General features: G+C 36.2%; 2 protein-coding genes across 2 annotated transcripts; one reads left to right on the top strand and one right to left on the bottom strand.

Moving 5' to 3' along the window:
* Positions 1-451: 451 nt before the first annotated feature.
* LOC121246773 (BSD domain-containing protein 1-like) lies at positions 452-1,924 on the bottom strand. Its single transcript, XM_041145053.1, has one exon. The coding sequence runs from the start codon at positions 1,811-1,813 to the stop codon at positions 587-589; it is 1,227 nt and encodes a 408-aa protein (XP_041000987.1). The 5' UTR covers positions 1,814-1,924; the 3' UTR covers positions 452-586.
* Positions 1,925-11,861: 9,937 nt separating this feature from the next.
* LOC121246772 (S-adenosylmethionine decarboxylase proenzyme 4-like) lies at positions 11,862-13,678 on the top strand. The gene has a single exon (XM_041145052.1). The coding sequence runs from the start codon at positions 11,996-11,998 to the stop codon at positions 13,043-13,045; it is 1,050 nt and encodes a 349-aa protein (XP_041000986.1). The 5' UTR covers positions 11,862-11,995; the 3' UTR covers positions 13,046-13,678.
* Positions 13,679-15,252: the final 1,574 nt, after the last annotated feature.

Genomic DNA, 15,252 nt, shown 5'->3' with positions numbered 1-15,252 from the left:
TAGTGCTCGTTTGTGTTTAGCTTGTTATAAACTTTGAACAAGAAGAAGCCACTACATGGTAGAAAGGATTGTTAACCTAAGAACAATCTTTAAGAGGAATTTAAAATTGAATGCCGGTTTCATAAAGCAAGCAATGCCCTACGGGTAAAATCTTTAATGTATAATGAAGTTCATTATGGAAGTCCAGCTATAAAGGAACATTAGTATAGAAGCAGATAAGATGAATGGTACAAGTGCTCCATCTAAGTTATGGAACAGCTGAAATTGCAAAACGGTGACAAAACCTCTGAGGTGGTTCCACGCGAAACATTTTAAAGTCAAGTAGCTTGTTGGCAATTTTTATCCAAAAAAGCCATATATGGAATCCCCCAAATGTCGTTGCTAGACAAAATAAACATAGAACAACGTAGGGTTTAAGGGTGTGCAACCGGTTGGATTTTTTTCCGGTACGGTCTGAAATCCGGAAATATTATAATCAAAATATTACAGATATATGAATGAACACTGGCAGGAAAACCCAATCCGGGCGAGTATAAGCTCAACATTGTTGAGTCAGAACAATTGCAATTTTCAAAACGTAAATTAATCACGATTTAACAGGTTGATCATCATCTTCATCTTCAATATCCCAACTCAAATCCTCCTCCTCCTCAGCAGCACCCAGCCGCTTATGCAAATCAAGCCTACTTGCGCTCCCAACAGCATCCTCCACTTTGTTCTCATCACTGTTTCTAATGTCTTCAATCTTATCCCACCCAAGGTCCTCTTCCTCCGGCGACGGTTGGCTGGAAACAACGGAAATATCACTATCTCTCCCAGATTCCACACTATTCCTCCTTTCCTCCAACACCACTTTCTCATCGGATCTATCTTCCAAGACAACGCCACCACCCGTCTCTTCATTTTGTCGTTCCAATCCAACTTCAACACTTTCAACGTTGTCAGGGTCACTTGAATCGACCTTCGAATCAGACCCATTATTCTCTTCACCTTCGTCATCAGAATCCCAACTCAAATCCTCCTCTTCTTCCCCGGAAATCGCTCTTTTGACGAGCTTAGCTCTTGCATCCTCAACTTGCTTTAGCTTATGCACCCTATAAAAATACCTACTCCAAAAGGTCTCCCTATCAATCCTACTCGGAACAACCTTCCCATAAATCTCTCCAATTACACCATTCTGCCCGATCAATTTCTCAATCTCTTCCACCTTCTCCTCCAATAAAAACCCTAGTTTCCACTGGTTGTACCTATCCACGTCCTCCGGTTCCTCCAAATACGTATTCATATCACCCTGAATTGAGCGCACTTGCGCATCGAACCGACTGTAAGGCTTCATATCCGAACGCTGACTATTACTACTAGTCGATCGTCTAGCGATGGTTCTTCGATCATTAATAGATATAGTATCAGAGGAATCGGGGTCAGGATGAAGGGCTAGAAGCGTGTCCCTACCGTGAGAGATGATCACGGCCGTGGATTTCCAGACGGAACTCCCGATGTCGTCGATGGCTTGGCCGACCGACTCGAGCGAATCCTGAGCGACGGAGGCGCCGGCATCAAGGGAAGCCGGGAGGTCCTTGACAGCGCGGGAGGCGACTTCCCGAATGACAGCCGTCTCTTTCTTCAAACCGGATCCGAGCTCCTCGAGGTCGCGCGCGAAAGTCTTGATAAACCCGCCGAAACTCCAAGCGGTGCTCGGAACGGGGTTGGGGTCGTCGGGAACAGGATGATCATCAAGAAGGGGTATTGATTGGAGCTGGGGTGAATCGGAGGAGGGTGGGCCGTCGGTGAAGACGGAGGTGAAGAAATCCATGGGAGAGACTAGAGAGAGGGAAAAGTTGGAAGGAAGGAGTAATGTGTAAACGGTGGTGGGAGCAGCGTCGGCTAGAGGGAGAGGAATCAAATAACAAAGAAAGAAGGAAGGAATAATAATTATTATTCTGCTTCGGCTAAATATAAATAAAGTATTGTTAATTTTAAGGCCTGTTTGGGTTAAAAAAATTAAATATCATATCTCATTAAATAAAACGACAATTATAGAATTATTTCCGTTAAAAGTCAACTTCCGACCTGCAGAAGCAGAACTGCTCCTACTATTATGAATTTAATCTCTTTTTTTTTTTTTTTTTTTTTTCTTTTATCGCCGACACTTGTCTTTGACTTTTATTGTTTTTTTTTTTTATTAAAAAAAAAAAGTAGAGAAAACGAGTAAGATGATGGAGAAACGAAATTATCAATCTGTAAGAAATGTTTGAGTGTAGTTTATGGTAGTAATTAACGTAAAAGATATTATTGGAAAGATATATGACGTCTTTTCCGAAAGAAAACTTGTAGTTTTGGGAATACGTATTAGAGAAATACTATTTTGCCGTCCAAAATCTACCCTTAGGTGTACTGCTTGCTATTTTTATTTATTTTTACTTAATAATTAAGAAAATAATTTTAAATATATTGATGTATTTTTTTATTTTTTAAAATTATTTAAATATATTAAAAAATATAAAATTAAAAATAAACTAACGGTACACTTGAACGGTACTATTCAGACGATAGAGTACTACCGCTCTACATATTATAAGGGTATTTGAAGCAAGCGTACTCCACATCATCATGGTCTTCTTCTCCAACGCAACTCAAACTAAAACCAATTACTTGAAGTTTTCTTTGATGCAGAACAGATTGGGTGGGCTGGACATATGGGTACTGCAACTTTCTTGGTAGAAATCTCTTGGAGCTCTCACAAATGGAAACTTGCTGGTATCCCTGTCAAGCAACTGCATCTTTTTTGTTGCTTGTGCCAATTGGAGTAATGTTAGATATATGTTTTAAATAAACAAGTTTCGTATAAATTATTTGTAAAAAAGAAAAATTATTTTTTTTACACTTTTTTAAGATAGGATCTACTTTTATACAAAGACTTGCACGTGACTTGTCTATTTAAGATTTGTATAAATCATTTCTCTTATCTTTAATCATGAACTTCTATCTATGAATCTTTGTTTTTAAGTATTTGGTTGTAAATAGGCCGGGGTTACTTGTGGGGATTATATAGTGCGTGGAACACATTGGGAAAGTGCCCATCTGCTGCTGCAAAGAAGGCATAGTTGGCAGAAATGTATGATGCTGTGATTTTTATAGTTTCAAGGATGCTTTAATTCTCTGAAAGTCTTTGTGCAAGCTGAGCAGGAGACTATGCCATTTTTCAGTCCTCTGATGGCTGCATTCTGACCGTATATAATGAGCCTCAAATCAGTTTTTCGCAGGTTGCATAGAGAATAAAGTTAGCTAGTAGAATGGACCTAAAAATCTTCCCTTGAACATGCTTTGGCTGGTGAATCTTGATGTTCAAGGGAAGATTGATTCTATGCTTGAAAAGAGGTTAGAAGCAAAGGGTGGGGAAAGGAAGTGGAGTGTGTAACAATGATAGAACCGCAGCTAGCCATGGTGCCACGGAGGTGGTTTACGGCAGTGGCGGTGGTGAAGGGGTGGAGGAGTAGGTTGGACAGGAGGCCAAGGAATAGTGTGAGATAAGAGGAGTTCCCAGCATATAATTTACTCCTTTCACAAAAATAATTAACATTGATCTGTGCAGAGCCCAAAATCACCAGACCCATTAGGGCAGGGTGTTACAAGGTGTTAGCCCATCGGCCTTCAATGATGGCCCACAAAAACGAGAGATAGGTCCCACTATGGTCAGGCCCAGTAATGCAGTTCTTACAGCAACCTGGCCCTTTTGCTTTTTAAGTAGACAGAGAACCTCAGTGGGGAATGGTGGAAATTAAGATTAGCAGCATTATTTACTTCTCAAAGAATTCTCTTCTTTAAAGGAAGAAAGTGAAAATAATATTTAGAACATTAATTAAATTTCACCTATATATTTAATATGATTTTAATTATTAGCTGCCCATTTCCGGATTCAATAAGAAAAATTAATTAACACTCATTACAAGCCGATTAATTAATTAATTTCTTATTTTTTTATTTAATGTTTTTATATAATAATTAATACAAAGCTCTATTATAATGTCACAATACTTAGGCACATAATTCACCCATTACATATCACAACCCAATCATAATCATTACCTTGCATTACATATATATATATATATATATATATATATATATATATATATAGTAAGATACTCTTCTTTTCGTGAATCACATTTTTCAATTTTTCAATTGGAACTGTTAAAAATATAATACAAATAATTAAATCTATATTTTTTCATAAGTTTAAGTTTTTTAGACAAGTGATAATGTCACAAGTATCAGCGTACGTGTTTTAATTAAATATTCCATCAATGAGCCGATTAATTTAATAAAAATGATTAAATATATATCTTTTTATCAGTTTAAGCTTTTGGGACAAGTTATAATTTTTTTTAATAAGACATAATATAAGTGAATTTAGTTTTAATATAGATAGTTAAGTTATTTTGGGGACAATTAATCAATCAAGATGGATTAGGGTTTTAAGAACTCTATCGTTATGAATAAGTTATGAAATCTAAATTATATAGTATCTTAATCGGGGAACACGCGTACATGAACCGAAACCTGATCTTCTTGATGAAGCTCAGCCACATAGTAATTTTAATTTAGAAGTGATTAAAGTTCACAAATTAAACTACAAAATTAGAAGATAAAGTTTAAACTTTGGAACAAGAATATTTTAAGGGGTTCCAATGAGATATGCTTGCTTCAGTCCCCATCCTTGTTCAAAGTTTTTTTAAAAAAGGAAAGGTAATCATAAGAGGTGTACAAGTAGACTCTAATTGGTTTGCATTAAGCACTTATGGAAACAGGGATTAAGAGGGTAAAAAAGGATGTCGGCAATGCTGTGTTTATGGTCCACATTTTCCCAAAAAGCCTAATCACACTAAGCCATCTTACTCATTCCAAAAGGTGGGAGGGGGGGGGGGGGGGGGGGGGGGGGGGGGGGGGATAGCAAGAGCTTTAAAGGCTTTTCCAACATCTTAGAGATTTGTCTTTATGAAAAAAAATTGTAAGAGATGGGATGGCAGCTCGGGGTTTTGAGTTGTGAAGATATACGTAGAAAAGAGAAATGATATTTGTAATCATAAAATGTATAAATATCGTATATTAATTTTAAAAAAATAAATAAATATAAAATTTATATAAAAAAATTAATTTTTTAATAATAGATGATATTTTTTTTTTTTAAAAGAATATAGTGTTTACATAATTTATAACTATGTTTAACACTACTCAATGTAGAAAGCTGGGTCCTTTGTTGATCAATGACTAGTACTTTTAGGTGAGGACAGAGAGTTTGAAGTAGAGGGAACATGATGGCCTCCATGCTTACATATCCATGCCTGGCCCTCTTCAACATTCTCAATGACTTCAAAAAGAGCTACGAATCTCTTGAAACTCCCACCCCCTGCACACCTAATCTCTCTCTATCTAGTTGGCCCAATCCTAAGCATAGTGAATGACAGCATGTTTATGTCAGCAGCACTGTATGATCAGAAAGTAGCAATTTTTTAGTCAAGGTTTCACTTTCACTAGAATTCAAATAAAAAAAACTCAAACACAATCTCAATCCGGGTCAGCACTCTATAGATAGCTAGAACTACTACTACTACTACTCCATTAAACCCTTTTATTTCATGATTTCCCTATGTATCTGATAGACATATGATCCAATTATGAAGACCTTCTTTTGGGAGACCTAAGTCCCATAGAAGCTGTGACTGTTCTTTGATCTATAATAAGGTCCCAACATAGTGTACATGTAGAAATAAATGTAGTGCATGCTGCAAGTCTGCCACTCAATTTAAGAGCATGAGATGGTTTAGTACTCTTAGAAGAACCCAACAAAAACAAGAGAGATTTGATGGTTCAAATCTTATGATCAATGTATAACAAATGTCAAATTAGGATAAGCAAAGAGATATATTATAATGAGATACCAAAAAAATATGTAATTAAGTTATGAATAGGGCATTGAAGACAGTAAAGCACTTACTGTTCATGAGTAGCTTTGAGAGAGAGGGGAGGGGGAAGAAAATGATTATCATGCTTTGCGTGGAGCAATCGAGAGAGATTCGGATTTTAACAGGAAAAAAAAAAAAAAAAAAATAGACACAGACCAGAGAAAGGGAAAAGAAAAATATGAGAGAAGCTTTGGGGTTTCAAAGCACGAGAGGAATGATCATGCTTCTTTCTTTCTCTATATTTCCCATGCCCCTAGCTATATATCCTTCTAGTTCGAGATAGATTTTGGGAGTGGCAGGCTGGCTAGCTAGGCCAGGGGGCAGGGCTCGAGGTGTGACATAAAGATAATATCACTTACATATATTATTAGGTCACCCTGGAGGGCTTGATGATAAGCTTCTGTTTGTGACTTTGTGGGGACTCCCTCTGCAAAATGCATCAAAAAAATAAAAAAATAAAAAAGAGAAATTTTATTTACAATTTAAATAGGAGATTACGTGTTCTATTGATAAATGAAGATAAAAAAATATTATTTTAAAAAAATATTATAGTAATTTTAATTTTTTTTAAATATAATTATATGGATTTACATAAACAGCCTTTATATACATAGACTAACTCAAAAAATAAGAAAAAAAAAAAAAAACTCCCCCAACATGTCTTGTTTGTTTGCTTCCAAAACTCTTTAGCGCCAAAGATGTATGCATGATTCTCTTGTGGGAGCCATCTAAGTAGATTAATTAAGACTGCACATTTTTAATGCTTGGAGGTCCCTTTGTCACACCATTGAATGCCCTTCACTTCCATGATCATGACCATTTTTATCTTCCCGAGTTTATATTGAAAGAAAAGAACCCTGATCAACTACAGTACTATTTGTCTGTCATTTGTCAAGATCTTTTCTAGATGCATGCCTACATAACTTTTTAAAATTTTCTTTTAAACTGGTAGTGTTCTTGCATTCATCAAGATTCTTAATATTCCAAATCCACAAAGATTTGAGTCGACCTGTTATTTTTATTTTTTGACTGAATTAATAGATATCAGTCGCATGCATGCATGTGAATCCTAAAGGCCGACTTATAAGCATTCATATCATGTATGCATGCATGGCAGATATTCATGCATTCATGTGCCAGCCATCATGCATTAATATTGCCATGCATGCATGAATCTCTTGAGAAACATAAATTGGCCTCCTTATTGTCATTTACCAGCTTTCATCACAATCCTAAACGACCCCATAATCATGAAATCCATGTCGGTTTGCACGTACGGCCACTTAATGCAGATTGTTCAAATTAGGAAAAGTATTTATCAAGAATGACATCAAAACTCCAAAAGATAAAAGAACTGAGAGATCAGTGATGTTCCATGAAAAATGAAACCCCAAAACTCATCTCAATGGCAGATCCATAACAAAGATCTGGTGGTGGGGCTCCGATATATTAACCGTGGGATAGTTTTTGTGCGCATGCTACAGTAGCACCATGTGCTGCTCGTTAGTCGTTAGTGCTCTAAAACAATAAATACATGTATACCAGAGCGTGCAAATTTCGTGCACATCCATACTTAAAGTTTTTGAATGGTAATGGAGTGTTATATGTATTTATATTTTATTTTATTTATAATTTTACATACATGTACAAAACCCATTTTATCATTTTTATTTTTAAATTTAAATTTTAAATTTTAAATTTCATAATAATCTTTAGGATATCATAAATAACTGATACATCAACACGTATTGTTATGCAAATATAAATAATATTTTCCAATGTGTTTTTTTCTACTAGATTTCACTTTTTTTTTTTAAAAAAAAAACCGTAGACATGCATGTACAAGTCATTTTCATATGCAATAATATTTTGGTAGACGATATATATAAATATGTAATATTGGCGGCTAAAGCTGGCTTGATACATAGCATATATATATATATATATATATGCAAAGTAGTACTAGAGATCATCAGCAACAATAGTGGCGCAGCCGATGGATGAGATGGAGGACCCCAGTGGGGAATCCATGTCCCAAAAATGCAGTAGGGGAGTGGAACAAGGATGGACCCAATGTGCCAAGGAGTTGGGGCACATTAGCTAGATGATGTGTATAGCTGAATGGGTCTTTGCCACGGTGGTTGTCGGGGGGCGCATACGGCTGATCATGAGTGGGACCAATCATGGGAGGTGGGTTCAGGGCTGCATCGACTTATATGATTTGGATGGGAGGTTGGAGATCATGCCTATGTTTATATACCTTACTTACTTATTTGTGGGACCAATCTTAATTTGATTAATTAGCTAGCTGGTTCTTTCTTTCTTTCAAATTAACTCTTTCCAAAATCCTAATTTAATTTTGCTTCCCAATCTTCCATGAAACTAAACACCATTAACCAGCCCCCCAAGATGGAGAGAGAGAGAGAGTTTGGTAATTGAGACTTTTTAAGTAAGATCATCTGATTCAACATTTGGTATAAAAAGTTGGGGCAAGTGTTTGACCATTTTTGTTTGTCGACATCTTGAAATAGTGTTGTTTTTTTGCAAGTTGGTATTGCGCGTGCAGCACAAAGAGGTGGGTTTGTGGTCATAATGGAGGCTGCAAGCCTCACCCACACACCATCACATTTATTCATGACGCATACTCTCTCCATCTATCATTCCACCACAAACACTCAAGAAATTTATAAGTTTAATTCATCTCATCAAACGTACCGATTATATAAGAGGTGATTGTTCATTCCTTATAAACATATTCAATACCTTATCCACATGTAATGTAAGATTATTCATCAACACCTTTCAAACTCCCAACATTTTTTTTTTTGAGTGTAAAATGTCACAATTTTCCATCATCCCTTCCTGTATAATATATAGTATACCTAGCAGCTACCTATTCTCCACTCTTTCCCTTAATATACACCTTTTCTACCTATCTATATATAGCTTTTATGTGGAAGTTTCCTTAGATCTGATCATGTTAAATTATGTAGACTTATCCCCTCCCAAAAAAAAAAAAAAAAAGAGGAGAAAGAAGAAAGGATCATGCATGCTGAATTATTAATTGGTATAATCTAGGGCACAAGTCTTATATTAAAAGCCAAGCTAGAAGCTGTGAAAATGTGATGGGGAAGGTAGTTTATGAAGGTTACTTAGCTTCCTTACAGCTAGCTAGAACAGAACCCCACCAAGTATTAATTATAAATATTGCTTTATTTTCCTTCACAAATACTGCTGTAGGACTACTACCTCTCATATTGAAGTCTAGTACTAGACATCAAAAGCAACTTTATTTTCCGAGTAATATATATCTACAATCATATCCTAATTAATTAATAATATTTTTATAAAAGGATGTTATTTTTATAAAAATGTCACTCATTTGAAACAAAATTACGTTAAGGGTTGTATGTGTTGTAAGGTCCTAATGAAATGATCAAATTATATGGCCTATATTCTAAAATGATTAGTCAATAATATAATTGAAGTCCTATTAGAACCTTATAAAGAACAAAAATTTTTCATTCTCAAATAACGTAAGATCTCATATACTATCTACATTTATCCTTATTATATGAGTTGTCACATGTGTATTATTTTACTTATTTCCTACCGGTTTAATGGCTAATTTTCAAGAATATTTGAATTACACATATGTATGTTTAATTAGATCAAAATGAAAATTGCGAAATGCTTTGAGAAACACGAAAATTGAAATGTTGATAATGCATGCTCACACAAACACACACACACACACACACATATATATATATATATATATATATATATATAGCTTCATGAATTTCCATATATATATATATATATATGAAAGAAATAAAAATGATGCGAGTGCCCTTGATCTCACGTACGTACGGGTTGATCTCGATCTCCCCCTAATTCAAGGATATTCTCATAATTATTTACTTGCCACGCTTGATTCCTTATGTCTCTTTTTCTTCACCTTTCTGTTTTTATTTTGCAAACTAAATTATTATTTTAAGGTAAAAATATTGATGATATATTGGGCACGTCTAGCTTTTGATCTGGGTTAACACCCTGTTCTCCCAAGGATCGACAGCACTGTACAGCCTCTATCATCAGTACTTATTTGTTTTTCATACATTAATTACTGCATGCATGTAACATATTTTTAGATCTCTATCTTTCCAACACCACTTCCTGCATTATCCAATAACACAATTATCCCAAGAACTGGATCAGGATGATCAGCTAGCTCTGGCTCCTTGCATGCATGATTTTCTTGAGTTTTAAAGCTCGATCGATCGGTTTTGTCTTGTCTTGTTTAGGGTATGGCTACTTGAGAACACCTATAAGCGGCAAATTAACCTGATCAGCAGCAACCCAAAATCATTAATGTTGTCATGCATTACAACGTAAAATCTAGTTCTGGTTTATGATTATGTTTGTGTTTCATAATGCCTATCAAGCAAATAAATGATTTTTGACAGATTTTTTGACCACCAGTACTACTAGTCTTGATCGATGCATTTTCCTTCTGCTGTTTCTTGAATCATCAACAGTTTTCTATGTGCAGGAGCTGTTGCTAGATTGATCGTTTTGTTTGTCTAATCTCGAGCAAAGGACATGATATTGTCCCATCACACTATAATGGGTTGTCGTTTTCTTTAACCAGTTTTAACATCTTCCATTGACCAGAATAATCACCATTATAATTATCCTTATGATAAGAAGTTTTACTGTTGTTTTTCGAACTAATTAACTGTATGCAATGGCGGAAAAAATGAGGATGTCATTGAACATGAACTTGGAAAAAGACACAAAATGCATGCCTCCCTGTTTTTCCAATGACTCTGCTCTTTCCAAAATGTGAGGATAATTTAAAAGAAAAAAAAAATTTACTCGTTTTTTTTTTTTCTGACCAAGCAATAGCATCCACTGAACACACACCAACAAGATGATTTTATTTGCCCTTACTAAAAACACTGTAACGAGCAAAAGTAATATTTATCTTATGCCAAAATACTGTTTGTTCTTTTATGTTTTTTTGGGTGGTCATACATGAGCACTACCGACAACATGTTTTTCTGATCTATTTAATGAAGTTTTTGTTACCATGTCATCTTTCTTCGATGGCTATCTACTAGTTCCATTGAATTAGAGATCTCTAAAAATACTCGTGAAATATATAATAAAATGACTGATGATTTTGCATTATATACAGAGATATGATAGTTGCAATCGTAAGTGTACAAACGCCACATAATTATTTTAAAAAAAGTAAATAAATATGAGATCTAAATAAAAAAAATTAATTTTTTAATAATAAATATCATTTTTTTTCAAAATAACCGTATGATGCTTGCGCATTGTTTTTCTAAGTGGTTTCCAATGGCACACTGAGTGCAAGTTAAAGTAATATATATATCATCACAAGATGGCATTAAAATGGTCATGTATATGTACCAATATATATATTAAAAACTTCCAAAACATGCATGCAGCCTGCAGGGCTTTAAAAATTTTGACAGGGCATGCAGGGGACTACCACAGAGTTCTTTGAAAATGATGTGCTGTGAGTCTACATATATATATATATATATATATATATATATATATGGGAGATAATGATATGGTTTGGAACAAACTGGTGAATTTTACCAAAGCTTAATGACAAAAAAAACAAAAAAACAAACAAGATTGCGCGTGGGCATAAATTCCATTCTCTCTTGTAGTCTGCTCAAAGATTTGGCACAAAAAAATTTGGAACACATATCATCATCTTATATACTTCATTATGCCTGCAATAATTACTCTTGGTTGCATAGCCCGCATGCCCTAAACAAAGCCTTCCATCCCTCACTTCCTCACCCTCTGTCTCTCTCTCTCACCTATAAATTTCATCCACCACCACTTCTCTCTTTCACCTGTAGTTCCACACTCGCACTACATATCTAATCTCTTTCAATCTCTGCACATCTCATTCATTTCTCCCATATTATACCATCTCTTTCAGTATCAATCTCTCTGTGTTTCATCCAAACAACTTATTAATGGCAGCCTCTGGTTTTGAAGGCTTCGAGAAGCGCCTGGAGCTCCAGTTCTTTGGAGATGATCCTTCAGTGCTGACAGGCATGGGTCTGAGGCAGCTCGAGTTCGAGTCCCTAGAACAAGTCCTAGATGCTGTGCAATGCACCGTGGTCTCGGCTGTGGGAAACCACTTCTTCGATGCCTACGTGTTGTCAGAGTCCAGCCTCTTCGTCTACCCCACAAAGATCATCATCAAGACATGTGGGACCACCCAGCTTCTCAAATCCATCCGTCCGTTGCTTCTCTACGCACGTCACCTTGGCCTCACTCTCTGCTCTTGCCGCTACACTCGAGGTAGCTTTATCTTCCCCATGGCACAGCCCTTTCCCCACACCAGCTTCAAGGAAGAAGTTATCTATTTGGAAGATTGCCTCCCCAGCAATCTTTGCTATAGAAAGGCCTCGGTTATGCCCTCTAAAATCCCCTCCCATTCTTGGCATGTTTTCACTGCTGCTAGCGATGAGGCTCACGTGATGATCGGCAGCACCCCGCATGTTCCTGACGTGCTGTACACACTGGAAATCTGCATGACAGAGCTCGACCGTGTCCTCGCACGCAAATTCTTTAAGCGTCCCGGGGATGAAAAGACCGGCGATTCTGCAGGGAAAGAGATGACCAAGCTGACGGGTATCGGAGACATTAACCCCGGTGCTCTTATTTGTGATTTTGCGTTCGATCCTTGCGGTTACTCCATGAATGGTATTATCGATGGTGACCGCTATTCCACCATTCATGTAACCCCTGAGGATGGTTTCAGCTACGCCAGCTTCGAGTTCGTTGGGTCCATTTACGATGATCACGAAGATGATGTTGCCCAGGTTTTGAAGAAGGTGGTGCAAGTCTTCCGGCCGGCAACCATGTCTGTATCGACTACATGCACAAGCCATGAGGTGTGGACAAAGGTGGCAAAGGCGCTCGAGCCCCTGGGTTGGAAATGCCGGAGTTGCACAATGGATGAGTTCCCGGCGGCCGGGAGTGTCGTGTTTCAAACGTTTACGAGTCGCCGGAAGTAAGCGATCGACCGGGAAGAATTGGCAATGGTGGTTGCGGTGGTGGTAGATATGATCAGAAGGAGTTCGTTCCAATAGGAGGAAAATTAAAAGAGATCAGAACTAGGGAGTTAGAGTTAGTTGAAAATCGTAGGGGTGGGTGATCATGACGAAGATCGATCGACGACGTGGACCCAATCTGATTGGGTAACAAGATAATGAATGTGGGGTTGACTTGTGCAGAAAGATTTAAAAAAAAAAAAAAAGTTGGGGGGGAAAATATATATAAGAGATGATGAGGGGCTGATTTGGTAAGTAGGAAGCAGAAATTAAAAGGGTTTGGTGGGATACTGCGATATCGATCTCATCATCATGATAAGGCACCCCACTTAGAGTTGCACGCCTAAGATTTTGAGGATTGATAGTGGTGGGAAGAGAAGATCAGAAGGGTTAAAAAAGTGCACTTGTTTCTTGAGGTCATTTTGAAGTACTCTTTCAATATTGATCTCCATCTTCTTCTATTCTTTCTATATTTCATCATTTCTTTCAAAAAAAAAAAAAAAAAAAAACAGAACATATCCTTCTCTTTTTCTTTTCCTTTTGTCTCTTTTCATGTAATTTGTTTCTACATTATAATTAGAAAGACAAATCCACTTGATCTCGTTTTATAATGTTGTTTCCCAAATCAAGTTCATGGGACCAGTAGTACTAGTAGTACTTCAACATATATAAAGGGCTAAGCTTAATTGAGATCAGAAAGTTAGTAAATTGGGAATATTTAATGCATGGGACATGACCTCATGTTTTATTTCATGAGTTTGATCATTGTGTATGCATGCATCCATCTTGGTTTTTGCATATATGGGTACTGTTTCCTATAAGAGTACCCTTACTTTCCTTAACAATATTTATATGTTATCACGACAAGAAAAATACCGACCAAAAAATCATTTATATTTACCATTCTTTTTTTTGATACATTGGGGGAGGCCGGGGTCGAACCATGATCTCTATTTTGAAGATGTGGGTCTTGTGCAATCAGGCCACATGCCGTTGGCATATTTACCATTCATTTTCGTAGCAACCAGTTGTTAATTTTCATCGCAATTAATGTTGTTGATATATATAGCTTGAGTTTAATTACTACTTGGACATATATAAGTAGTAATACTGTTGACTCCACCCTAACAGTACGTACAACTAAACGCAATTAGGACCGCCAACAAAGGCTACCGTACGTACGTACGTTATAAGTACGTGCATGCATGCATGGGATACAATATCTCAGGACGTGTTTTACAACTGCATGCATGCAAGCAAGCAGTGTACGTGTGTAATGAATTATCCCTCCACTAGTCTAGCCCTAACTGTATAAATTTTCACAAACAATTTCATGCTTTGCAAATTTAACTGATCAATAGCAAATAATAAAAACGCATGCTGTTCAATGTTGTTTTGGAGGTAATAAAATCGAAAAACAGAGGATCAAGTACTTCTAGTTCTACATCTACACAAGACGTCTGATTTTTATCCAAAGTGTAAGGTTAGGATACTATAGGATACAAATAATATCTAAGAATCATCAGATTGAAAGATTTTTTCTATGAATTATCCAAGATATTGTACTTGTAGAAAACCTCATTGCTAAGAGCCTATGCATGCACACCTTCAAGATTAGTTAGGACGTTGTTCGACTATCCGTATCAATAAAAAAAATAAAAAAGAAAAGAAAAAAATAATAGCAAGCGTCTGATTTTGAGGCTATAGATGAGACCATGTGGCATTTTGGATTAGGCTGAACCGACTCAAAGTACAGTACCTGAAGTTGCAATTGGCCGTTCAAGGGAATTAAGCCCGCAGTTGAGATAAATCCAAACTGCTATTGGGTCATAAGGACATGATCTCTTTCGCTGGTCAGACCCAAGTTGAGAGTTCCAACCTTCATTGGTTTCCCACCTTGCTAATTTGTTTGTGCATGCCTCAAAAGTAAAAACAAAGGTTTATGTGTAAAAATTTTGTAGAAATTGATGCATTACAATTTCTTTTTTCTTTTAATTTTTAGTTTTTGGATACAAAATATATGGAAATCATTACTACAAGCATATGAACATTTTAATTTCCAAAAATTTTAATTTTAATTTTTAAGTTTTATTTAAAAATTATAATTTTGATACTTTTAAACGTTTTTCATGGCTACCATTACAAGAAAACTGCTTATTTATTGCCAGTTA

This window comes from Juglans microcarpa x Juglans regia, chromosome 1S, assembly GCF_004785595.1.
Source record: "Juglans microcarpa x Juglans regia isolate MS1-56 chromosome 1S, Jm3101_v1.0, whole genome shotgun sequence".
NCBI lineage: Eukaryota > Viridiplantae > Streptophyta > Magnoliopsida > Fagales > Juglandaceae > Juglans > Juglans microcarpa x Juglans regia.
Note: the sequence above shows the minus strand (reverse complement) of the source record. Positions and strands in the feature narration are given on the sequence as shown.

Coding starts and splice junctions, on each gene's coding strand:
- LOC121246773 (XM_041145053.1), bottom strand. CDS start 1,813: ATGGATTTCTTCACCTCCGTCTTCACCGACGGCCCACCCTCCTCCGAT.
- LOC121246772 (XM_041145052.1), top strand. CDS start 11,996: ATGGCAGCCTCTGGTTTTGAAGGCTTCGAGAAGCGCCTGGAGCTCCAG.